Below are 24,177 nucleotides of genomic sequence, written 5' to 3' on the forward strand. Positions count from 1 at the left end.
TCATGCTATGAACACATACAGAGGATGAGACTCCACCAAAGAGAGAACTGCCATGTGGCTCGCACCTCCTGAGCCCCAGGACCAGCAGGGAGGCTCCTCCTTGCCGTGTTTTGACCGAACACTGTTGGATGAAGAAGCAATCGAATCACTGCTGCTCCAGCTGCCTTTAAAAAGGGAAGGACGGTTGTTTTTCAGATGAGGGGTTCTTGCTAGGTTTTCTATTTGACTAGCTACAGTTATCAAGCACAGACATGCAAGTGCTGTGGGCTGAAAGCCATCTATGCAACCTCAGCTTGTGTTGGAAAGTGGAGGAGGTTTCTTTTGCCCTTGTTGATTCCACTTTCCTGATAACAGCAATACATCTCTTTCCCTTGAAATCCCGTTTAACTGTTTTCTCAGTTGCTGTGCTTGTTTTGCACTGGTAAACAGACACAAAGGGAGTTTATTTAGTAGAAAGTGGTCAAATGAAGCCTGAAGAGTCATCGTGATGGGACTCCTGGATGGTAGAAATGTGGGATGGACAAGAGAGACCATCTCTATACACCTAAACAACCTGTTCCTGGAATGAGGTGGCTCTTCTTGCATTCCTAAGAGGAAGATCTTTCCTCTTCTTCCCTCTGTACCTCGCCATTGCACCGTAATGCTGCTATTGACTAACTACTCTGAAGATACTTCTAAACATCAATATATACTTTGCAGGCTCCTATTCAATCTCAGGGATATCACACTTGCACCTTGAAAATGCTGGTGCTGCTTTCTAATCCTGCAGGGGCTCGTGTGTGCCTTAAAGGCAAGAGATCTCAAATACTGGTGAGAAAACACATAAAAAACATTTGGCCTCCTGCACTGACAGAGCTGCAAATACATTGGTTTTCCTAGGTGCACGGAACACCCACTGACACCAGTGGGGCACAATCAGATTAGAATTGGGCTAGTTTTTATCCTGCCTTTAAATAAAGGTAAAGGGGTTTATGATATGCTGTTACTCTCAGATGAAACTACTAATGTGTGAATAGCACGTCAGAGCTAAAGCTCTTTTGAACTAGATTTTAACCTGCTTTTATTTTTTACCACTTGACTTTTAAATTGTCCAGGTCTGTGACATCAGGAAAACGAATCAAAACTCTACAGACTGTTTCTTCCTGTTTGTCATAAGTATTATGCTTTAATAAATAGTACACTGGTTACAACAGTTAATATATTAGTGGAAGAGTATCCTATTGTATGTTTTACAGTAACTGTATTTAAATAAAACTGTTTCATTTTTGAAAGATTCCAGGCTTGCATACTTCTTATTTCAACCTCATTGCTGTCTTCAGACTCTTGTGAGAATATCATTTATTTGCTTTCTTTTAACATTACAAGATCTATGGCTTTTTCACTGCCTTGGTAATTCATGGGTATGGAAGAATTTGAACTGCAAATTAGTAAGAGAGACTGAACCAATAAACCCTTGTGCACCTTTTCCCTGCAGAATCAGTATGGAGAACGTAGCTTAAACTTGACTTTAAGAATTACTTGAGCCAACCAACCTGTTTTTCCTCAGTGTATCACAATGATCTCACTAAGCCTTAGCAGGCATTATGAAGGAGAGCTGTCACCATATCTTCAGGGCTCAAGATGCTGTTGGAGCAGAGACAGCACAAGGGAAAAGTAAGTGAGAGTGAGTGGCAGTGACTCACCTTCATTCATTTGAACACCTCTTAGCTACCCTACAGGTTGTCCTATCTTCTGCTATGTTGAGATGGTGGTTTCAGTGTAAAAGCTTCACTTGCATTGACATGAAGTAGCAAGTAACATTCAGCTAAGCAAAACCTTTATAAAATGGCAGTGAATTCCATGGGTGTTTTAAGTGGTTGGTGCCAATATCGGTTATATAGCATGCAGTGAGACTGGGGAACACGAGACCAAAACCATGCTTTCTTACCAGTACACTGATCATCAGCTTTAAAATACTGTTTCTTATCTTTGAGATCTCATAAGGAAGAGAAGCTCCAGCTGCCTGGCTTTGAGAATGTAAACACACGTAAGTGACAGCTGTGAACATTTTCATTTCAGTTGCCTAAAACTGGCCATTTCTCAGTCCAAATAAACACTCTGCCAGAAGGCTGAATCACAGAGTTATAGTCACAGCTGTTCTAAGAAGAAATAAAGAGGCTGTTTTCTCTATACTGCATTTTTTCCATGCTTTCGATATTGATTTTATTTTCAAGTACCATTTTCTACTCAAAATGCTCAGCTTCTACTTACTACAAAACAGGACATGCAAAATGCATGCATGTACAAACTCCACTAGAAAACAAGGAGATTTTTTCAGCCTGTTGGAAGACTCCTACTAAGTTTATTTGTTGCTCTTACTGATCAACTCTCTTTAAAAATTCAGGAGGTTCTTGATCAATAATTCAAGTGAGCCCTAAAGGGGCAACGTAAGGTAACAGTGTGCAGCCATTTGTGCTTCTAGGCTTTCTTGCTAACCAGTAAAAGCAAGAGGAATACTTCACTAGAAGTGCTCTTTAGCGCAAAGGTAGCATTCAGGTAGCAAATTGTGCTCTGTAACCATGCAATAGTGCTATTTGTTGTTTAAAAGCATGGCTTTTTAAGGAGATAGTACAAGGTTACATGCTCGCTTCCCTGATTCATCAAGTCTCTGCTTGATAAAACACTGTGCCTTGAAGTAGTGTGTAGAAACGACAGAGTACACTCAAGCCTCTTTTAAGCTTGTGTGGTTCACACTGTTAAATTATTAATGACAGAGTTGCTAGCAGGACTTCAATTTCCTTGTATGTTAAATTTAGTCCTGCAGGCCTTGGAGCAGTATGAAAGCCAAGCATACCTGAGACTTTTAGCTGTAGAGATGCCACCGTGTAAGAAACTAGTATGGAGTATTCTTTTCCATATCCAAGCTACAGCTGTTGAGACAGCTTAGGCTTCAGGGAAAGCAATAAAAAGTCTACACCTGGAAACAGGACAGGTCTTTCTTACAGTAATTTAGCTGTGATCTGCAGTGATTTAGCTGCAGATGTAAGCTTGTTCCACAGAGAATTTCTTTTCCTCTTTCCCTCAATTCATACTTATAAGCAGGCCTTCATTTATCAGAGAACAGTGCTTTTTTTTTTCCCCTGTAACCTAAGAGGTTTTTTTTTTCCAGATACTCAAATGGTGTCAATTTAAAAACTACTCAGTCATCATAGGAATATACTCTCTCCCTGCTCTATAGGAAGGCTCTTTCTACTTCAATTGCAACATCTGTTAAACAGGGAGGAGCCATTCTTCTACAAACACCCAATTTACAGAAGGTTCATTTTACAAGTAAGAGAACAGGTAGGAAGTTAGAGGAGTGCTGTGTCTATTGCTGCTTTCAAGTGGTGGAGCAATGCCTCCGGAGGTGGAGAAAGTGACGTCAGGTCCAGTTTCTTGAAATCTTCATTAGCACTCAAAGATGTTAACACCTTCACAGTCCTCTTTAAATCGAACACTGCATGGAGCATACCCAAGGTGGAGATGGCAGCTTTTGGAGTGTTCTTTGCTGAAGCTTCATCATCGAGGCCGTTTTCCAAGATGGAAATCCTGTTCTCTGCAATAACTTTGAGGAAATTGTAGAACTCCTTGTAGTCTATACCGGTGCAAGATTTCATGATCAACTAGGGGGAAAAAACAGTACTGAAATGGAAGCAACTCTTTCATGTACAGTAAGAATTACAGGGACTGATTTTATCAAGCTAGTAACTACCCAGAACTGTAAGTAACCATGTTTAATAGCTCGTTATTTGTTGCATTTCCTTGATGGCACTGAAATTCTTTACCTGACTTGAAACTTCGCTATCCCCCAACACACTGTTCCTATGAGCTATTACATGGCTGTGTTTTTATAAACTATTTTTGGAAGGTATCCATCTAGCAGCAGTAACAGCCTCTGCAAATAAATTTTACATCTGCTTCACACTTAAGATTTTGGGAACATACCAGATACAACACTGCTCATTAATTATGTCTTCTGAAAGCAACATATTTGGAGACACAGGAGCTTGCTATCATTTTCACCTTAATTTTGATTGATTTAGATTTGCTTTTGCAGCATAAATGATACTGAAACCAATTCCCCTGTGTAAGACTCTTCTAATTCCTGTTCTTTAAATGGAAAAGCATTTATATTTTTGAAAGGGGATGGTAATTACTACACTGATTGACCACATCAATCATAGAATCATATAATTACCCAGGTTGGAAAAGACCTTGAAGATCATGAAGTCCAACTGCAGCCTAACCATTACCCTAACTCTAGAAACCCTACACTAAATCATATCCATAAGTACCACATCAATGCTAACCTTGATAGGATCACCCTGATAGGATAACCTTGCCAGGCTAGATGTGGCTCTGGGCAGACTGGTGTGGTGGTTGGTGACCCTTCACATAGCAGAGGGGTTGAAACTAGATGATCATTGTGGTCCTTTTCAACCCAGGCCATTCTATAATAGCTGAAGAAGAGCTGCTGAAGCATTTGTTTTCAGACAGCATCCTAACCTCCTTGACATATCAAATATGCACTGAGACAAGCCTTTCCCTATCATACTGAAGTAATATTTTATTTCTCAAGAAATGAAGTTGTCACCAGTCCCTATTTGCTTAGGAATCATGTCCTAATTCCAGGTATGAGATTTAAGAATGTGTGTCTCAGAGTTCTAATAAGATGTTGCAATGCACCGCTCAAATATCTGACCCTCTAATGAAGAGTTGGGCAGACAACAATATATCATGATACCTGACACTGTAGGTGCCAATCATCCATAGGGTCCTTCCATTCATTGATTTCTCTCTGGACAGCTGCTAATTCATCCTGCAGGAAGCACCACATTATAGCTACATTGCAGCCATTCACCCAGTTGTGATTAATAGAAATGGTATCCTCCTGTGGAAACAGTTTAAAGAGTTATTGATCTCTATGTAGGAAAACGTGAGAGGAAAGCTGTAACATCACTGCTGCAAAACATGAAATCACATCCATCAAGAAGGGAAATGCTTCTTTGATGCCAATACAACCACTGTGCTGAGAGGCTGTTACTTTCTAGCACCCCTGAAAAATATCAGATTTTGTTTCCATCTGTGAATTGGAAAATGTCTCTAGCTCTAGCAAGCCTTTCAGGGAGGCAAAGATGTGGGAGTCAGAGTTGGTGTGGTGGGGGAGGTAGGGAACAAGGTTGTTATTTTTGGTTTATGAAGACAAATGTGTTAGCGTTTTCCAGTAGTCGTCTGCAATTTACAATTAGAAATCAAGATTTATATTAATAGTATCCTATTTCTCAGTGACTAATAGCACCTAATAGAAAGTGCATAAGAAAACAGAGTGCAGACAGCATCTTCTATTTCTATACTTTCCTATTTTCTAGCAGTCCATGACAGAGATTCTGAATCCAAGGTTACTATTAGCCATCATCTTGAGTAGTCACTGAAAGACTTTTCCTCCATGAATCTCTCTAAATTTTTTCATAGCCCAGACTTTTTTCATCCACAAAATGCTGTGGCAATTGAAGTTTGTTCTGATTCAAGCCTGACTATCGGTCTGTGTTACAAAGTATTGGCCATCTTACCAGGTTGTAAACTTGATGATGCCATCCACTGGGGATGAAAACTATCTCCCCTGCTTCCTGCACGATTTCCACAGGGGGTTGGCTTTGGTTGTAGCGAGGGTAAACACTCCTGTCCTGAAGACCAGGTGCAGTCACATCGAAGGGCAAGTTGCCATGACAGTCCTTCAGGTAATCCTCCTGCCCTGGGGGGTAAAGCAGCCATTTCTTTCTCCCACATATATTAGCTGACCAGCTATAGGAACGGAAGACGTCGGCATGGAATGGAGTCCTGTGGGAGAAATCAGAGGTTTAAGTAAAGACAGTACCTCAAATCTTTGCAGTGAATTCATGTCTGCAAGAATCAAATGCATAGAAGTCAACCTTTACTGTGGAAACAGAGACAGGAGAGATTTAGGTTAGATATGAGGAGGAAGTTTTTCACCCAGAGGGTGGTGATGCACTGGAACAGGTTGCCCAAGGAGGCTGTGGATGCCCCATCCCTGCAGGCATTCAGGGCTAGGCCAGATGTGGCTCTGGGCAGCCTGGTCTGGTGGTTGGTGACCCTGCACATAGCAGGGGGTTGAAACCAGATGAGCATTTGAGCATTGTGGTCCTTTTCAACCCAGGCCATTCTACGATTCTTCTGCAGCAAAATGATACATACATATATATATAATATATATATAATTAAATACAGTGTGATGATGCCCTGTAATATTAATCTTAAAACAACAACAACAACAACAAAAAAGTAGAGTATGTAAAGATGAAAGAAACCAAAGTGTCTTACCATGAACCTTTAGGTCCCATGTAGACAAACCGGTAATCATCCACAGCTATAGCATCCCAGTATTCATTCAGCCAGTCAGATGAGAAATACACAGGAGTTGTATAAACATCTTGCTCTGGGAAAGCTCTTAAAAAGACAATGTATTGGATATAGGGCTTAGAAAAATGCAGCACTGTTCCTTCTACCTAAATTCCCAAAATCTAGAAGTAGAGAACTATTAGGTCTCTCACAGGCCATTAGTACTTTGTTTCCTTCTCTTTTATTTCATTTACAACTCCACGTTCCCTTTAAAATGTGTGCAATAGCGCATAAGTGTTAATAGTGTTAAGTGAAAAGGGGAGGCAGACACTGACTAATTTCTTCTATTAGAAGTCAAAGGCACATTCAAAAGTGAAAACCAGAACTGAAAACAAAGAAGCTGGATTACAAGCAGGACACGTTTAAAGAGGAAGTTTTAGGTGAAAAGGTCCTGGCCAAGCATAGACAATGCAGGCATCTCACAAGCAGCAGGCTGGGGTAAAATGAAACACAAGCTGAAGAGGTTTAATGACTGAGAAGGTTAGTAGAAAAGAAAATGGATACTAAAGGGTTATACCCTTCTTTTTAAGAAGTAGCCAGCAGAAGACAAATGTACAGGCACATAGTTCCTGCAGGGCTTACGCTCATTATAAAGACAAATGGAAAGGCAAGTGCTCAAGAATGTGAGCTTCTCCAGGAAACAGTGATCTCTTTAAGACTCTCACTGTAGACTCTACACAAGAACAGTGCAATACAGGACTGTCATTTCAGGGGCCAGGTGCTAACAAACAGTACTGTCCGCAATTGAACAGGTGAGCAGTAAAAAGACAAGTGTTAAGGCTCCACAGCACCTCGCTGTTGTGTGTGGCATGCAGGGGTTTTCACAGTGCTCTCTTACCTGCTCAGGTGCCAGTCCTTTAGATAAAGGCACCCTCGAGATGAACGGTAGCCATTTTTAATGTACTCTTTCCAGTAACTTATGTACTCCTTGAAGGGGAGCTGCTCTTTTGGGTTAGAATTGTACTCCTTGACATCACAGTTGGCCACAGGTACTATAGCCTCTCCTGAAATACAAACTCTTTGAACTCAAGAGGGAACAGAAAAAACTGATGAACAGAATAACTAATCTGGGACATGGTTTAATGGGCAATACTGGTGGATGGTGGACAGTTGGATTAGATGATCTTACAGGTCTTCCCAACCTTAATGATTCTGTGGTGCTGAAACTGAACTCGTTTAACCTTATCCACTGTAGAAACCTCTATGGCCTGGACACTGTCATGCAAAGTACAGCCCAAATACATAAAGCAACAATTGCTTGCATTGAACTCACTCCTGACAGCATAGTTCTAGGCAAACATGATTCATATCACAAGATATTTACTTAATGTGATCTTCAGTTTCTTCTTAATAAACTGTATTATTAATTTAGAATCAATACACACTAAATATATCAGTAACTTACAGACTAATGACTTGCTCTGAGGTTTTTCATTGGAAATGGATGATGCTTTCTTTTGTCCATTCATTAAGTGTTGGGCTGCTCTTGCAGTTGAAGTCAGGCAGGTATACAAATTGGTGTGGTTATGGGCAGGACTATGAGCACCCTGAATAACCTGTATATGTCCCTTTTTATTGCAGGGGTGTTGGACTAGATGGCCTTTAATGATCCCTTCCAACTTAAATGATTCTATGATTCTATAAATAACACTTCTTATGTTATTTCATTAAGGATATCGACTCAAGGTTAGAATCTGTGAGACAAGACGTATAGAAAATGGATGCATTAACTTTGAAACAAAGCTTGCAGAATCACTTTGTTTTGTCCAATGGTTCAATTCTTAGACAAAGTTTGGTTTCATTTAGCAGCGTATGTTTCAACAAGGTATTAAAAATGCCATGACTTACCAAACTCCTGCAGCAGATGATCGAAATCAGGCTTCCCACCCCAAGTTACCCAATTCCTCCTGCTGCCCCAACCATCAGTGAACTTCTCTGAGAAAACACAGGGCTGGTTGGGAATCAAATAATCCCGAAAGAAGTCCGAATAAGTGAAGGATTCGATTTTATCAATGAAGTCAACGTGTCCTGTGGAGAATGTGCCCTGAGACGAACTGCTGTAGTCATGAAAAAAGGCGGTGGAACAGGCAAATGTTGCCCTGTCCATGCAGGCGGGATGTTCCTCCAAGGCAGCTCAGATCAATGCCAGCATAGAAAAACTTGGCTTTAAAACATGCCTCGATTCTCTCAGTCTACGGCAGCTCATGGGGAAGTAGAAACGTTCAGAGGCAAAGAAGGAAGTTGTGCACTATACTGGGATAAATAGGATCCACAGTGCTGGGATAAATAGGATCTTCCATGCTTTGTGATGTTTAATGTACCAAAGCTAGATCACGTTGTGGAGATGCTGCTGTGGAGATGCTGCTCTTCCCCCGTCGCCTAGAAAGGCAGAAATAGTGATGTCAGTGGGAAATCTCTTCTTGACGAAGCACTGGGAACACACACACATATACAGAGCGCTTACAGAGCAAATAACTGTGCTGGGAGCACTCACCCTCCTCAGACCCTCCATGAGGGTTGGGGAGGGGGGTGGGTGCTAGAGCTAAAATACGACAAAACATCGATCAAAACACACACACACAAACAACCTACAAAGGTTTAATAAAACAGAGGAAGGCGGATGAGCACAGAGGACAGGGCCTACAACGTAGATAAAGCCTCCAGAAGAGATGGAGCTCTGAAAGCACCTCACCTTGGTTAAACAGACAGCGCCGCCATTTTGCGTTCCTCCCCCCCCCCCCCCATAGGCAGACACACACTTTGTCCCCCGTTGGGCTCACGGCTCGTCCACACAACAGATGGGAACGAAGGGAGTGGAATGGATACTGAGAGGCTTCTACTCACCCCCAAACCCCGCGGGGAGAGAGAGGAGAAGGGAGGAATGGAGTCCGGAACCTCAGAGTCGGGGAGGATGGATCGGGGGGAGAGGGAGAAGGGATGCGCAGCGACGCTGGGCTCAGGCAATAGAAACGGGAGGAGGGCGCAGGCGTAAAGCGTCTCTGCGGTCTGAGCTGCTGTGAGGGGTGAGTGAGGGCTGGGGATGGAGGAGAGGGGTAGAGATGGTTGGGAGGGGGGTAATGGTGTAGGGAGGGCAGTTTGGATGGAGTGGGTGAAGATAGAGGAGCCGGGTGGGTGTCTGGCTTGCTTATGTGGGGGTAGGGATCACGTCGCAGGCGGTTCTGGCCGAGGGGAGGTGAAGGGGGTTATCATAGAGATACATTAGGACAAGAGATGAGGGTTGTAGTAGTGACTGGCAAAAAAGCGGATTTTCATCTTTTCTTGAGTCTAAACAGAAAGAAAGGGGTGTCACAGAACTGGCATTCGTCTGTTTGCTGACTCAAAGAAGCCCAGCCCCCCCCGTCTGTTGTGTTGATTTGGGGTCAGCAACTGGCTTGTGTTCTATTTGGGGTGAGGAGAGGGAAAAGGAATGGGAAAGGGAGGGAAGTGTGTTGTTGTGGGTGTGGAGAGGGTCCAGCTTGGGGGTAAGGAACAGAATGTTGCGGCTTGAAGATGGCAGTCGGACAGGAGAAGGGAGGAAAGGTGAGGAGAAAGAAGGGCTCAGTGCTGAACTGGGGCAGTGGACTGTGCAGTTTTGGGCTCCTTACTACAAGAATCACACTGAGGCCCAAAGCACTTTCAAAGAAGGGTAGCAAAGCTCTGAAGGATCTGGAGTATAAATATTAGGGGGAGGGGCTGTGGGAACTGAGGTTGTTCAGTCTGGAGAAGAGGAGGCTCAGGGTAGTGCTTATTGCTCTCTAGAACTGCCTGAAAGGATGGAGCAAGACTGGGATTAGACTTTTCCCAGCTAACAGTGATTTTAGGTGTTGCTCTGTGGAGCCAGGAGTTTGACTCAGTGATCCATGGATCCCTTCCAACTCAGGTTATTCTATGGAGAAGCCCCTCAGCCTTGAGCCATCCTTTAGTAGGGCTCTGTTGGGTCTTTTGGAGAGAAGGGAGATGAATTTCACAGTACAGAGTTACTGTGGATCATTACCTGTTGTATTTCTTCATGGGTCACCTCAGAGTACATTGTGTCTTGTAGCATCATTAGGGGAATGGCAAAGTTACAAGCTTGGTGTGTGCAGCATGTTAAACCTTTAGTTAAAAAGGACTCAGTACTTGACAGTCCTTATAAACGTTCTTAAAATAAGAGTTGCTGGGCTGACACAGCTGTTAAATTTTATTTGTGAGATGGTATGGTTTGGAAGTAAACCATCAAAGATAGGGATCGTATGGAGCTCTTGGATGATGGAGAACAAAAAGTAAACATAAGTATATTAGAGATGTGTGGAGAAGTGTTTTGCAGTTAATTAGCAGGAGGAGAGGAACCTGTGACTGAGTTTTGGAGGCTCTGAGGTAGGCACATTGAGAAGGGATGATCTGCTTGTGTGTGAGCTGCCAGCATCTTCTCAATACACATGCAGCATCTCCTCACACCTGGGGCAATTAGTAATGCTTACATTTCATTGAGTGATCTCACAGCACCTCAAGAGAAGGTGAGTCACCTTCTTTTTATAGAATCAGCCACCACTCATATATTAGCTAAGGAATTTAGGCAGTGCTGTGACACTGTTGGAAATAATCCCTGTTTCATTGCTGTTGATCCTAGTTCTTGCAGTGTGTGTGGTAGCTGTGTCAAGGATGGCAGTATTTCTAGCAGCTCAGAAGATATAATTGCAGATTAGTACCCATCAGAGATGTGTAAGATTCAATATACAAGTGTCAGACGTAAAGCAAATATATCATGTTTCTTTTTCCATCTGACTTCAGTTGGTTGTACACATCTTTATTTTTGCTTCATGCTGCTTAAATTTCCCATGTGTTTTAATTAAACGCCATGAAGCCTTGTGTTAAATTAATAGCTCAGTAGTTGAATGCTTTTAGACAGCAGCAGTGCTGTGTACCATGACATCTGTTTTGTTTACTGTTGAATAAAATAATCCTTGGTTTTCTTCATGTGCATTTTCATTTATCCTGTATTTTTCTTCTTGTCTGGGTGGGGGTGGGGACACGGACAGGGTCTAAGTTGTGCAGAGCCACTGCTAGTTAAAGCGTGATTATGTTGGGGAAAAATGTACTGAAACAATAGATTTAATCACCAAATAGGCTTTTGTTTGGTAATTCTGGCCTCGGGCACGAAAAGAAGCTGACTGTCAGGCAAAGCCTCTGAGCTCTCAGGTGAGTCAAAAGTCATATGACCAAAGGCACGCACACGTGTATATATACACCAGTCAAGTGACAGCTTTGTTTCTTCCCCTGGTCTGAGAGGACTCATTTACTCCTAGATCCAGGTTGTAAGCATACCTTCTCTGTTGGATACATGTAGCTTTATTTCACTTGCTCTCTTGGGTTTTGAAGAAGAAAAGGAAAACATTTTTCATACGGATGGACAGATCTGTAAATGTAGCAGGTCCCAAAAATCCAACTGAGGTTTCTACAGCTACAGATAAAGGTAAGAAGCTTGAGAGGTAGCTTAGAAATGTACTTGAATGGCACAGCTGCAAGACTTGTGTGTGTTTTTACATTTGTACTAGCAGGTGTCAGAGAATGTGCTGTTTTACTGGGTGTTGGTGGGAGTTTGTAGGACTCAGCCTGTGAAAACTGGCTTTATGCTGAGATTTTACACAAGTTTAAAGAACTATGTGCTTGTTTCTCCTTGCTGTGGCTATATGCCTTTGTGAAGATGGCTGTTGCTGTTGGCAGGGACTAGGAGTTGTTTCCTTGTTGACTCTATTCTACTGTGCCTGTCTCAGCAGTGAGGGCTAAGAAACATCCTTTTTGCTTCCAGCTTCCTCCTGTGATCCTCTGCAATGTATATCATCTTTCAGTGCCTCCATTTCTTTATTATCTTTATTTATTCTTTAAAAAAAATAGTGCATTGGAAGAGAGCTTAATATTGTCTGCAATGTGTTGGTAGTTGGATTATTCAGAATAGGGTGAAAGTAGCAAGTTTCGTGCTCTTGAAATTGGGGAGTGGTGGTGGGGTTGGTCCTAAGCATGACACCCTTGATAGATAGAGAGGCTGCTGGTGTGTTGTTTATTTCATTGAATTCCATTTAACTTTGCAATATGTTTAGGACACGAGAAGCTGGAGGATGAAATACAAGATGTTTATTTTGGTTTCTTTTTTGTTGGCTATCGTATTACTGTTACCAGTACTTCTCAGAGAAGCTGAATGTTGCCTAAGTGTTTATGCTGTCTTACAAACGTGCTGAGTGGGTGATGATGTCAAATCTTTTGAGTATGTGATATCAATGAGGGAGAAGATATCTCTGAAAATGTTTTACCCAATTGCAGAAACCAAAGGTAGTGTCAAATCCAGGCAGCTTCAGGCAGTTAAACCTCTGCAATTTCTAATTCCTGTTGATTAAAGCTGTAATATGATTTAGTTTCAAGTGTCAGTGATTTTAATAGTAATTTAACTTTATGCTTTTGCATACATACTGGTGTAGTTGTCAGATATGCTTATAGAAATTACATGCTGGCAAGGCGTTTTGTAGAGCTCTAGCTTTAACTGAGCACCTTGTGATAATGCTATACACCAATCTATAAATTATGCTATAGTCAAGACTTTGAGAACAGTAAGAATGAATAAGCGAGTAATTAAATCTCCATTACATAATGATTGTTCACAAGGAATTAAGTCATGGAACGTAACTGGTCTTTAATACTCACGATGGAAACCAGCGCTGTGAAGGAGATGTTGCAAGAAACAATCTGATTCTTTGGGAAGATGTGAACATCCAGATATGTTTCATTTAATTTACCATTCTAAACTTGAGACTGTTTTGCTTTAATCAGGTCAGGCCTTAAAACATATCAACTCTGTGCTTGTCTGCTGGGATTCGGGATACTAGTGAGCAAGACTTATGGGATTAACTTTGCATCATCAAGTAGCATCGCAGGCTCCTAGGAAAACATGGGCTGTCAGAGGTGTAATGAAATTGCCATTGCCCTGGGTGTTGTCAGTTCGCTCTGAGCTGAGCTATCAGTTCTTTTGTCTCTTTTAAGCCTCTGCCTGTTCTGCTGCTTGCTCTCGTACCTACTGAATGGTTCTATATGCTAGGCCAGCAGCACATCTTCTCACATCTCTATGGCATCTCTTTCGTCTGAGTGTATTTATTTTTTGATCTGGGGACGTATCAACTGAGTGTTGGTAGTTCAGAGTGGAAGGACGACCGTCATGGGTTTGTGTTGATGGCCTCATGTTGATGCTTTCTGGATGTTCTTCATGCCCCATGTGGTGATGAGGTGGGGAATGGTGAATCGCCATCCCTGGATGTGTTTAAGAGCCGTTTGGATGTGGTGCTCAGGGGTATGATTTAGTGGAGGGTTTTTAGGGTTAGGGTACTGGTTAGGCTGCGGTTGGACTTGATGATCTTCAAGGTCTTTTCCAACCTGGGTAATTCTATGATTCTGTGATAGCTTCCCAGAAAAAAGGAGTGTGTGAAAGACTCAAATGTGGTGAAATCTTTGTGTTCCTATTATTGGTAGGTTCTCCTCCATGCAGAATTATGAACGATATCCAGTGAGTTCATGCAATGCTCATTTGATGTCGATGCTGTTGTAAATCACATGCTGAAGCGTAATGAGAACATTCTTAGAAGGGGAAGCAGGGCTGTTAAGGAGCAGATGAAATTACTGGCAGTCCTGTTCAGAAAGGGTGAGGTGGTTTTTTTTGTTCATTTTCTTAGAAGGAAATAGGAATGGCTTCCAAATGTTGTAAACCATCTGCAGCAGTTTCTAAATCTGTGTTGTGTAAGTACTCAGAAGGATATAGCGGATGTACTGGAAACCAGCTGTGGATAGGATTCGTTATTGGAGTGTTTGTAATGTTACGTGAGAATTCTTCACAACATATAAAACATAATGTTTTTTCACTTTCATTCTAGTTTATTTTTCTGGCTTTGAAGGTGTTGCTGTTGTGGAAGAGGATTTGAACAGCGAGCTGATGAACGAAGACATCCGCATCCATAGCTGGCCTTGTTCTTACTACTTGGACACCAACAAGCAATGGGTCTCTGGCAGACTCTCACTGACCCCTGTCGCGATCAAATTTGCAGCTGACAAGACTGGGGAGGTTTTGGTCAACTTCCATCTTTCTAGTATCAGTGAGATCAAGAAGGAATCGTCAAATTTAATCTTTAGCTCTCTTACCATCTTGGAGAAGAACACCAAGCACTGGTTCAGTTCTTTGCAGCCCAGCAGAAATGCGGTGTTCAACATCCTTGAGCACTTCTGGAGGGAGCAGTTGCTGTCAAGTGAAGGCACAGGAGCAGAAGCAGCAGCCTTGCAATCAACAAAAGGAAAGGAACTGACTGGGTTATTGACTGGGTCTCAGAAACGACTGGAAGACACAGCAAAAGTGCTGCATTACCAGGGCGAGCAGTTTGATAACATCATGAAAGGACTCAACAAGATCGAAGGAGACATGGATGTGGCAGACAGGTATGGTACTGTAGCAACTTCTGAGCCAAGTAGTGGCTGTGGGATTGTATGCCATAAAAGAGAGCTACAAAAGTCTTTAGGAAACTGAAGTGTTGATTTGCAGTAGAAGTTTAAGCCTCTGGTCTCTCATCAATCTAGTTCTTGTTGAGATGTTGAGCAGCATCTTGATGTTGCTTCTGTATTTCTGTCTTCCTGTGTAGTATTTCTTCTCCCTGGATAAATTATTTCCATATATGTGTCCTCTGTCCTCAAAATGGCTTTTCAAGCTCTTCTGAGTTTCATCTATGATCAGCAGAAATGTTAATATTTGAGAGATCTCAAACAAGGCTTGTTTTGAGAAGGTTGAAGACTAGTTAAAGGAAAGATACAAATTAATACTGGCACATTTTGGAATACATGTTTTTATCAGGTGTCCTAGAATTATACATAAGTGTGAAATACTCCAAGTTTGGTTTATTTTTTAAGCTGTGGAGTAGCCTATGCTGCTGTGGCAGAACTCATGAATAGTAAGTGGTTGGTGTCACAGAGTGTTTCAGCTTCGTTATTTAATGACTGCCATTTAAGGTGAATTATTCTATGCTGTTTTGTGAGCAAGCTGGACTCAATAGCAGTCTAAAATAGACAAGAAGGTTAATAGTATTGTCATGTTTAAGGATCTGTAGCTATGAGTGTCTTTGTGGAAGCTCTGACACCTGCATAAAGAAACAAACACGCTAAAAGTTCAATCTGGTTGTTCTTGGAAGAAGCATTTGCTTGTAGAAAGATATGTCTCAAGGAAAGTGTTGATTTCACATTGATTCTGGTGATACTCCCCATGCCCTTTAATGAAGAGCCAAGATAACGGAAAGCTTCAGCAATAGATTTTAAAGTTCTGTAGCAATAAACAAAGAGTAGGAAAATAAACAGCTGCTCATTGTTTTTGGAAAAGGGTTTAGTTTTGGGTTAAGATGTGCTGGGAGCTATTACTTGTCCTTGTGAATCTGAAGAACTAAATGCTTTGATTTTAAAAAATGGAAGAGTAGAGAAAGACCTTGACCAAATGTTAGGTGATGTTTTATTTTATCTGATCTATGTAGATTTGAACCGATTTCCTTACAGACTAACACAAAGTTAGGAGTCATAAGCCTGTCTGGTTTCCCTTTCACATGCATTTTAGGCAATTCTAACACTTGTTTTGTAACACAGTGTTCGTGTATGTAGCTTGATTCAATAAATCCATTCCCACTCCTGACCAAGGGTCTTCTGGTAAACTGAGGACATCTTTCTTCATCTTCCTAAACCATGTAGAAAACGGATATGATCAGAGCTCACTTGATTGTTGCATGTTGACTAATACAGACTATTAACATAACTAAATATGCAGGTGTGTCTTATGTCTGACTCTTGCAAACTTCAGAAGCTTACTGAGAAATAACCGCATGGATGAGATAGTTCAGGGCCATTGTACACATGTAAAAGATTTTGTGCAGACAGGTATTAAGAGGGAGCAGATTTCTCTGTGTATTAAAGGTTTGGTAGCAACATCAATATGGTGAGGTTGTCTTTGATAAAACAAGCCAGGCTCCTTTTTCTGTCTTGATATGTTTAAAACTTTGATTTTGTGGCTGTATGTGTGGGCTTTTTTTTTAGGTTATTAATTCTGTTCTTGTTCTTTTTGGGTATATACAGCTGCTTTCATGTGGAACTGTGTGCAGATGAGCAGAACTGAGTCTGATGTGCTAGCAGATGTTCGCAGACCAAAAATAAACTGATTCCTTATGAATATATTGCTATGAGAGGACAAAGTAACTCTGGTTGCAAATTTTCATTTGTGTATAAAGACTGATGTACTGGTTTGTTGATATAGGGGGGTGACTCCTCCATGGAAGGCCAGAAAAGTTGGCTGGAGCCTTTGTCAGGGCTGCACAACGGAGAAATCTTGACTGTAAATCAGACATTACACAGCCAGGAAGTTAGTCCCTTGGGAAAGGGGGGGGGGAGAGTGAAGGGATAAAGGGATAAAAATTAAGGCTAAAACCTATCAAGAGTAAGTTACCACAGTGTAAATAGAGGTTTAGATTTGTCACACTGCAGCTGTTCTCAGTAAGTGAACACACGTGCTCTTTTCTCACCATAAATGTGATGAGGGAAGCTTATACTGCAGTAGGACTTTAATGATTTCTAGTAGGTTTGGACGCTGTCATTGTTCTGGAATACCTTGTTGTAACTCTTTCATTCACCAAGAGGCCAGAAAGCACACTTTGAGCTCTGTAGGAGTGAGATCAGGTCAGTTTCTTTTTAGTTACAGTGTGTAAGTCACTGCATGGCTTTTAATTTGGAAGATGCTAGCAGAGCTAAGAGGGTTTTTTCAGTCTTTCGCCATGCTGAACTTAAGTTGAACCTCATAGTTACAGAATTCAGCCCTAAATCTGTGACACTGTGCCATTTCAAATTGTGTTAGCGCAGAACTTTGTTACGTCTCTTTCAATGTGTCTTTTTTTCCTTTAAGGAGTGTCACAGCATTTTCAGAGGGCAACAGAGAGCTCCCAGACCCATTGCTCATCTTACATGCTGTCAACATAAATGTATGATAGCCATGCTCTAGTTGGGAGTGTACTGTTAAAGCAATTCATTCTGCCTCTGTCTATGTGTTTTACTCCTGGGGTGCTTTCTTTTCTGCTTTTCCTTGCAGATGGATTTCTTTAATCTTAGGAGCTGGTGCATAACTTTGCCAAGTAAATAAGGAGTTCAGTTAGTTTCCACTTTCAGATTAGACTGTGTTTACAGCCAAATTAAGCAGGATCTTAAAATGGCAATGTCTTTTCTAGAACCATTCTCTCATGGAAACTGAATCATTATAAACAATATCTTGAGAGCATCACTGAGATGTATTTTATCAGGTAGTACCTTCTGTATGAATTAAATAAAGCTGACTTTCCAAAACAGCAGTGAAGCAGAAATACTTTTATATTTCAGTCCAATCAGGTTTGTTTAACTAGGATTTATGACAGTAAATAGTCTTCTAGGAGGTGTAGACCTGATGAGATCTGTGATATTGGTCCTTTTTTGGGATAATACCGCATAAAAGGGGGTAGTGGACTGAGCTAACAGAAAATGCAACAGAGGGATCATATCCAGCATCTCACAGATTCTTCCTTCTAGGTGTACACAATGCACATAATACCTTTCTTGTCTGCATTTGTTGAGCCGATGCTTAGAAGCTTGTACTCATTTGTGTTTGAGCTGGCAGTGTGAATTGGGACTGGGGTCAAAGCGAAGAGTGGAGTCAGCAGGATGGAGGCAAGGAGGAGTAGTAAAAGGCAGCGACAATGATGGCCAAGCGTGGAAACACTGAGCTTGAAGCAGTGTTAGCTGAAGAACAAATGGTTGTGAATTGGCCTGAATAAACCCAGCTGGAAGTTGGATTTCTCACTTCTGAATGGTGAGATTCTGGGACCGCTTTCCAGTGTGTTACAGCAAATAAAGGAAGGCTGCTTTTAAAAGAGAAGGATGGATCGTGGTAAGATGTGAATAGAATTGAGAAGCAAATAGCGGTGGGCTGGAGTCAATGTGAAGAGATGTTCATAGGTGCAGTAATTTGCTTTCAGCTGGTGGGTAGCACAACCTTCCTAATGGCTTTTCCCTTCTAACACTCTCTTCTCTTTGCTAGGCTGTTGACGGAACTCGAATCTCCTTCTTGGTGGCCATTTAGCAGCAAGCTCTGGAAAGCACCGTTGGAAACGAAGCCAAAGGAAACTGCCACAGTTTCCGATTTGAAGAACCAGGAAGGAATCATAATTAGAATTCCAGTTATTATCACCCACAGAACAGACTCAAATGTGAAGCCAGGAAAACTCACGCTCTTCACTTCTGGCCTGGAAATCAGTGACTGCAATTCTCAGGTCATTCACCGGTTTGAATCAAAGGATGTGGATGATATCAAAGTTCACACACCGTATGAAATCAGTGTCCGTCAGAGGTTTATTGGGAAGCCTGACACCTCTTACCGACTCTTGTCAGCAAAGATGCCAGAAGCAATCTCAGTCTTAGAGATGCAGTTTAGCAAGAAGATACAGTTTTTAGAAGATGCCCTAGGATTTGTTGGTGCCGGGAAGTCTCCTCAAGTAGATTTTGGCACTTCCATTTGGCAAGCAGGTATGTGACAGACAAAACAATCCATCCACAATCGCTATTGCTAATATACAGTGTTTCTAAGTGGCTTTCAAACTCTGAATGGCATATAGTGTTTACAAGGCAAGTCCTCTCTTACCCCCAACCCAGTGGTGAGGCCACACTGGTAACAAAACATAAAGTAGTAGTAACTATTAGTTGACTTCAGGCCCATTTGCCAAGTGAACAGAGGTAAAGCTAGAGCTAACAGAGTGCTGGGGACATTTGAATATGGTTAGATCTACTTTCTCCCAACTGCACTAGCAAAACCTGTGGCTCCACATGCTGGAGCTGAGGTGTCTCTTGAGGGCCTGACAAATAGAATATGCCAAGCTGTCTTTAACACTGTAGTCTCAGCTGGTGTTTTCACCAGCTCCACACTGGTTTGTGAAAGGATTAACTTAATTTGAGTTTCAGGAGCTGAGCTCTGTTTTAACTTTGGTTTCATTCTTTTTTTTTCCAGTGGTCACCAATTCAGTATTGTGTTACCCTGTGGGGAAGGGTTGTTAGAACCCCATTCTCTTCTTCTGAGTGTGTGCTTCTGAATCCTCTGCTGTTACCGTTTTTCCTTTGATGGTTTGCAACTGGAGGCAGCATTTAATATGAAACCATTGCTCAGTTAAATGTAAAAGGTTTACAACAAAACTTGCAGTCCAGCAAGTTTTCCAATAACTTAAAAGCCAGAATTTTTAGTTCACAAGAGGTGAAAATAAACATATTTATAAGTTCCATTGTTTGGATTTAGGAGAATTTTAGCTTTCAGGTCAGGTGAAGGCATAATTTAAATCACTGTAAATTAAAACAACAGCACAGGAGGAGCTTCAACTCCTTCACAACAGTGAGAATGGAAACCTTAAGCTATTGCTACTTCTGAAATGCTGGGAGGATTGTGTTTCTGTTGTTATCCAAACCTGAAGTCACGTTGTTTTTCTTAATTGTTAGTGGCCAAAGAACAAATCAGTGGATGGATTTATTCTCAGTAAATTAAAAAAAAGTAGAAAAAATGATATGATAGACTGAAACAATAGGCAAAACTAATTCGAAGCACAAAGCTACAACTGGATTTCAGCAGGGAGGATCATGTTCTCTTGTTGACGAGTCATCAAGGGCCATAGCTTGGAAAAGCTTGTTAATTTGTAGGGAAGTCAGTCTCTGGGCATCTGGCACTGAAATGTCGGCACAACAACCTAGAGGAAAAACAACCTGCTGGTTTCTTAAGCACTGAGTTATTCCAGCAAATTGGTGTTCAGTTCCTGATGGTCTTAAGCCTGGTTACATAAAATAATTGGTTATACGGCCCTACTGTGCTTAATTTCCCCACTGCTCTGCTCTGTTTGCATCTGAGTCAGTGAGTCAAGGATATTGCTCTCCTACCCCCACCTGCATTCTGGCTGTTTAATTTGGAAATGCCAGCAAAGAAAACGGGAGGTTATGGAAATCCTGACTTCTGCAGCTCCACCAAAACCCTTGTTTGTTACTTCCCTGGAGACGGCCATTGACTGCCCACTGTCACTAGATGGCAGTCACGGACTGTGCTTTACCCAGCGCTTATTTTCTATGGCTGTTCACATGCCTCAAGTTCAGATGATGATGGTTATTGTTGATCAAAGCAGGGGGGGATATTCTGTGTTATGCACGCCTGCCTCTGAGTCCACATAAATTGTACGTGTGATTTCAGGTAGCAAACATTGATTCAGAGGTGTACAGGAGAACTGTCCTTGCAGTAGAGGCACAGCAAAGTGGCTGGTAGTGTTCTCTGCTGCATTTACAGCTTTAGATCCCTTCCAAAGCTGCTGCTTTTTCCCTGCTTATCCCCAGTGACTGCGTTTTTAATTCTTAGGAGTTTACAGCACTTTGCTAGTTCCTCTCGTGGATGCAGCAAGTCTTGCAACTGAACTGGATGTAGCAAAGAGAAACAAAATTGCTTTACTCTGCCTTTTTATTCATTCTCTCCTTCCTTGTTTGTTTGTTAGTAGAAATTGCTGAGAATCAACAGATCTCCTTCCCGTTCCATTCTTTCTGTGTGCTTTTGACATGTCCCCCCTCCTGTTCTTGCCCTCAGAGCTTAATGGGAGTGAAATGGATATATGTTTTTTGCTCTTAATGAAATAATTAGTGCACAGGGACGCTTAGCTGATAAGAACCACACAGAATCTTGTCTGTTTGCTGCCATAGGAAGGTCTGTCATTCCCTCCCCACTTTCCCTTTTGAGGGAGCCCATGATAATAAAATACCATAAGCAGTGTTTTTTCAGTGCCTGGTTCCTATTCCTTCCAAGCACAAAGAGCATTTGCACAGTGTAACATTAGTACAATGAATGATTTGCTTGTGTTAAACCTTGACGGTGTCTGAGTCCAATGACTCTCAGGCTGATAACTGAGCATGTCCAAGGATTAGGAGCCTGCAGTAATTTCTTGAGAGGGATTTAAGATTTGGTACTTTTGATTTAGGTTTTGTCTCTGCTTTCATGGAGAAGTAACACTACCCCGGGGCAGTTAGGTGAATGCTGTCAGCCAGCCAGCCGGGCACCAGCTTGGGCCTGGCAGGGAGCTTTGACTTGTGATGTGCTTTCTGGCCTGTTGTCCTGAAGCTGCCATTGTCCTGCATGGATCAGGCTGTTTGCTTGCAAGTGGCAGTGGCAGCATTAGCTTCCTTCCTTCTCAGTGCCTCTTTAAGTGGGAACACTTCGGATATGTTTGGAGAGCCTCTAGGAGCCAAGATGTGTCTTGGGCGTTTAGAACCCATCAAAAATAACACCCTTTCCTTACAGCATGTCCCTGCTACCCCACTGGGCAGTATCAGATAGTGCAATAGGAGCTGATGCTTTAAATAAAGGACAGGTGGCATGTTACACCAGGGACTGCATTCATTCTGCCTAGCTGGGGGTGGCTGTTAGCGTCACTGTTGCCCTTCTGCTTCAGGGGTTCACTGGCTTCACTCTTTGGTTCTGTCTGTAGTCCATCACTTCTAAATTCTTTAATTAAAAAGATTAAAAAGAAGCAGCGGGTGGAGATTCTTAGTTTATCTGATTGGAAGTGCATTGCTGCTGCTTGCTGTCTGTTCATATGCATGCCCACAGCCCAAAATGAACTAATTCTTCAGGTGCTGCCTTTAAGAATGGTCTTTCAACAGCGTTCTTTCTTCCAGTTTGGACACTGTACAAAATACAGCTTGAATCCTTCCTAGGAGAACTTGGCTCAAAAAGCAAGGATGGGTCTGGTGTATCTGAATGAGCTTGTCCTCTTGCAAACTGCTACAGAGCAGAGTTCAGCCTGTTTGGTTCTATACTAGCACTCCCTGTTATTACAGGAGATGGCAGTCTTTGACTATGGGAATTTCTCTTTCAGCCACAGGACTCCTGGGAGGAGTGGTGCAGCCCAGCTCTCCAGTGGGAGGCAGAGAGGGAACGGACAGTGACCAGGCTCAACTGCAGAAGCATGAGAAGGTCTCTGAGGAGGAGGCAAAAGAACTTAAACAGGTATAAGTTGAGATAACTGAGTTGGTTTCCTCCCTCCTTACCCTTAGCAACATGCATATTCTTCCTTTATCAGAAATGTAGTCACAGAATCATAGGTATTGGAAAAGTCTGATTCTCCTGCTAAAATGGGTTCCCTAGGGTCAAGTAGTACTCATTGTCCTTCACAAAATATTCACCTCTCTAAACTTAAAAATAAGAAGTCCATCAAGCTTGTGATTAAAATACACTGATATCTTTCTATTTGTTTTTACCTATTTTGGACAAACTGGAGATTGTTGGCAAAATATGTCAAAGAGAGAGTTAATAACACTAGGAAAATCTTTCAATTTAACCTGTCTTATCTGATGATTGAGAAGTTTAGCTGGTAATTTTTAGCTGCTTTTGTGTTTTTCCTTTTACTCTTTTACTTCTTTTGGTGAGGTGTAGCACTTCTGACAAGAAATGCTGTGCTCAGGTTTGTGGATGTTTCCAAAATAGATGAGTGTATGAGAGCTAGAAGCATGCAGCAGTGAATTAAGCAACTAAAAATGAAAACTTCTTGCAACATATTCATAGGTAATTATGAAAACTAACCAAAAGATAGTTGGGTAGGTGAGAGCTTAACCTTTGCAGACATTTTCTGTGCGGGGTGGTGGACTAGAAGCCATGTTAAATAGCCGGTGTTATTTAAAACAAAACCCTTTGATGATTAACTAAAGCCTAAGAGACAATTCTGGTATTTATACTGCACCAAGCTGAGAATTTTTAAACCAATCAATGATTTGGGGTAAACTTGTGGGTGGGGGTGGGTGGGGAGAGGATCTGAATGCCAAATTGACAGCCTATGAATTGGCTTGATTTTATTTTTTCCCCCCAGTAATTGCTGAGCACCTGTTCCTTGAGAATCAGGCCTTTTTAATAATCATTCCACTCATTAATAGTTTTAAAATACATGCAGTAATGCCTATTAAACTCCTGTTCATTTTTCCTGCTAGAAAATGCCTCGTAAATGTACCCTTTTATACACAAACTTGCCTAATTAACCAAAATAATCAAGATCTTTTGACTGAAATATCTAATTTGGGCTTTTTCAAAATCAGAGTGAACTAGTCACGTTCTAATTGCTCTCCCTTTTCCTCATCTCTTGAAGAGCTTGTCTCTGTGATCTGTCACTTTATCAACAAATAAGCATTTTCTGATGCTGCGTTGACCTTTTGGAGGGTTTTGAAAGACTATTACTCAATCAGAGTTGTACAAATATCAGCAATCCATTAATCATTTGTACATGGACTTTGTACAGCTATTAGGTATTCAGAAGGGCTAGTTGTTCCTCTCTTAAATGCCAGCTTTTCAGTACTATGATTCTAATTTGCAGCCAGACCCAAAAAGGCTGAGTATTATTATATTTAGAGTTAGTGGTCGTGTAATGCTGTTGAAGACACACATTTCGCTATATCTTGTAAGAGAAAAAGACTGACTAGGAATGGCTTCCCCAGAACCAGTCCTTGACAGCTGAACAGTAAAAAGCCTTCTTGGTGCTTGATGTTATCAAAGCAGTTGGCTGTGACTAGAGAAGCAGAGGAAATATATGATCTGGGCAGTTCAGCGTCTTCCAGCAAGCTGTGTGAACTGGGGATGAAGCCTCCTATCTAGAACAGACTAGTGTTTCCCTGTAGCTGCTCCTAGGA

At 41.7% G+C, this 24,177-nt stretch overlaps 3 protein-coding genes across 21 annotated transcripts in view; 2 read left to right on the plus strand and 1 right to left on the minus strand.

Annotated features, from left to right (window-relative positions):
* ALS2CL (ALS2 C-terminal like) overlaps positions 1 to 1,273 on the plus strand; it is a 54,284-nt gene extending 53,011 nt beyond the window's left edge. For all 14 annotated transcript variants that reach the window (XR_014943242.1, XR_014943245.1, XR_014943241.1 and 11 more), the window contains one exon: positions 1 to 1,273. Coding sequence is in view for 6 of the 14 variants with exons in the window: in XM_015852969.3 (XP_015708455.2) it covers positions 1 to 72 (72 nt within the window). In the remaining 8 variants the exon portion in view is untranslated.
* Positions 1,136 to 9,353, minus strand: JMJD4 (jumonji domain containing 4). 2 transcript variants are annotated; one of them, XM_015852983.3, is made up of 7 exons: positions 9,280 to 9,353; positions 8,284 to 8,814; positions 7,274 to 7,439; positions 6,358 to 6,483; positions 5,589 to 5,856; positions 4,763 to 4,909; positions 1,136 to 3,641 (listed from the first exon to the last, which is right to left on the minus strand). In XM_015852983.3, the coding sequence occupies exons 2-7, from the start codon at positions 8,540 to 8,542 to the stop codon at positions 3,330 to 3,332; spliced, it is 1,278 nt and encodes a 425-aa protein (XP_015708469.1). In that variant the 5' UTR covers positions 8,543 to 8,814; positions 9,280 to 9,353; the 3' UTR covers positions 1,136 to 3,329. The 2 variants fall into 2 exon arrangements, with proteins under 2 accessions (XP_015708469.1, XP_015708470.1); XM_015852984.3 differs by having other exon boundaries at positions 9,128 to 9,353.
* Positions 9,325 to 24,177, plus strand: part of SNAP47 (synaptosome associated protein 47) — a 23,033-nt gene continuing 8,180 nt past the window's right edge. For 2 of the 5 annotated variants that reach the window (XM_015852979.3, XM_085539115.1), the window contains exons 1-4: positions 11,684 to 11,887; positions 14,328 to 14,883; positions 18,533 to 19,017; positions 22,380 to 22,510. In XM_015852979.3, the coding sequence (XP_015708465.2) occupies positions 11,821 to 11,887; positions 14,328 to 14,883; positions 18,533 to 19,017; positions 22,380 to 22,510 (1,239 nt within the window). In that variant the 5' untranslated portion in view covers positions 11,684 to 11,820. Of the gene's footprint in view, positions 9,459 to 11,659; positions 11,888 to 14,327; positions 14,884 to 18,532; positions 19,018 to 22,379; positions 22,511 to 24,177 lie in introns of those variants that run through there. The other 3 variants (XM_015852981.3, XM_015852982.3, XM_015852980.3) reach the window with 3 other exon arrangements.

The sequence above is a fragment of the Coturnix japonica genome, chromosome 2 (assembly GCF_054131305.1).
Source record: "Coturnix japonica strain WE chromosome 2, WE-NBRP24, whole genome shotgun sequence".
NCBI lineage: Eukaryota > Metazoa > Chordata > Aves > Galliformes > Phasianidae > Coturnix > Coturnix japonica.

Bases quoted from the DNA above. Each gene is read 5' to 3' on its own strand.
- JMJD4 (XM_015852983.3), bottom strand. From the start codon at position 8,542: ATGGACAGGGCAACATTTGCCTGTTCCACCGCCTTTTTTCATGACTAC. The intron at 7,440-8,283 runs GTAAGTCATGGC...TTTGTATTTCAG, and splicing joins TCATCTGCTGCAGGAGTTTG to GAGAGGCTATAGTACCTGTG. The intron at 4,910-5,588 runs GTAAGATGGCCA...CTGTTTCCACAG, and splicing joins ATCATCAAGTTTACAACCTG to GAGGATACCATTTCTATTAA.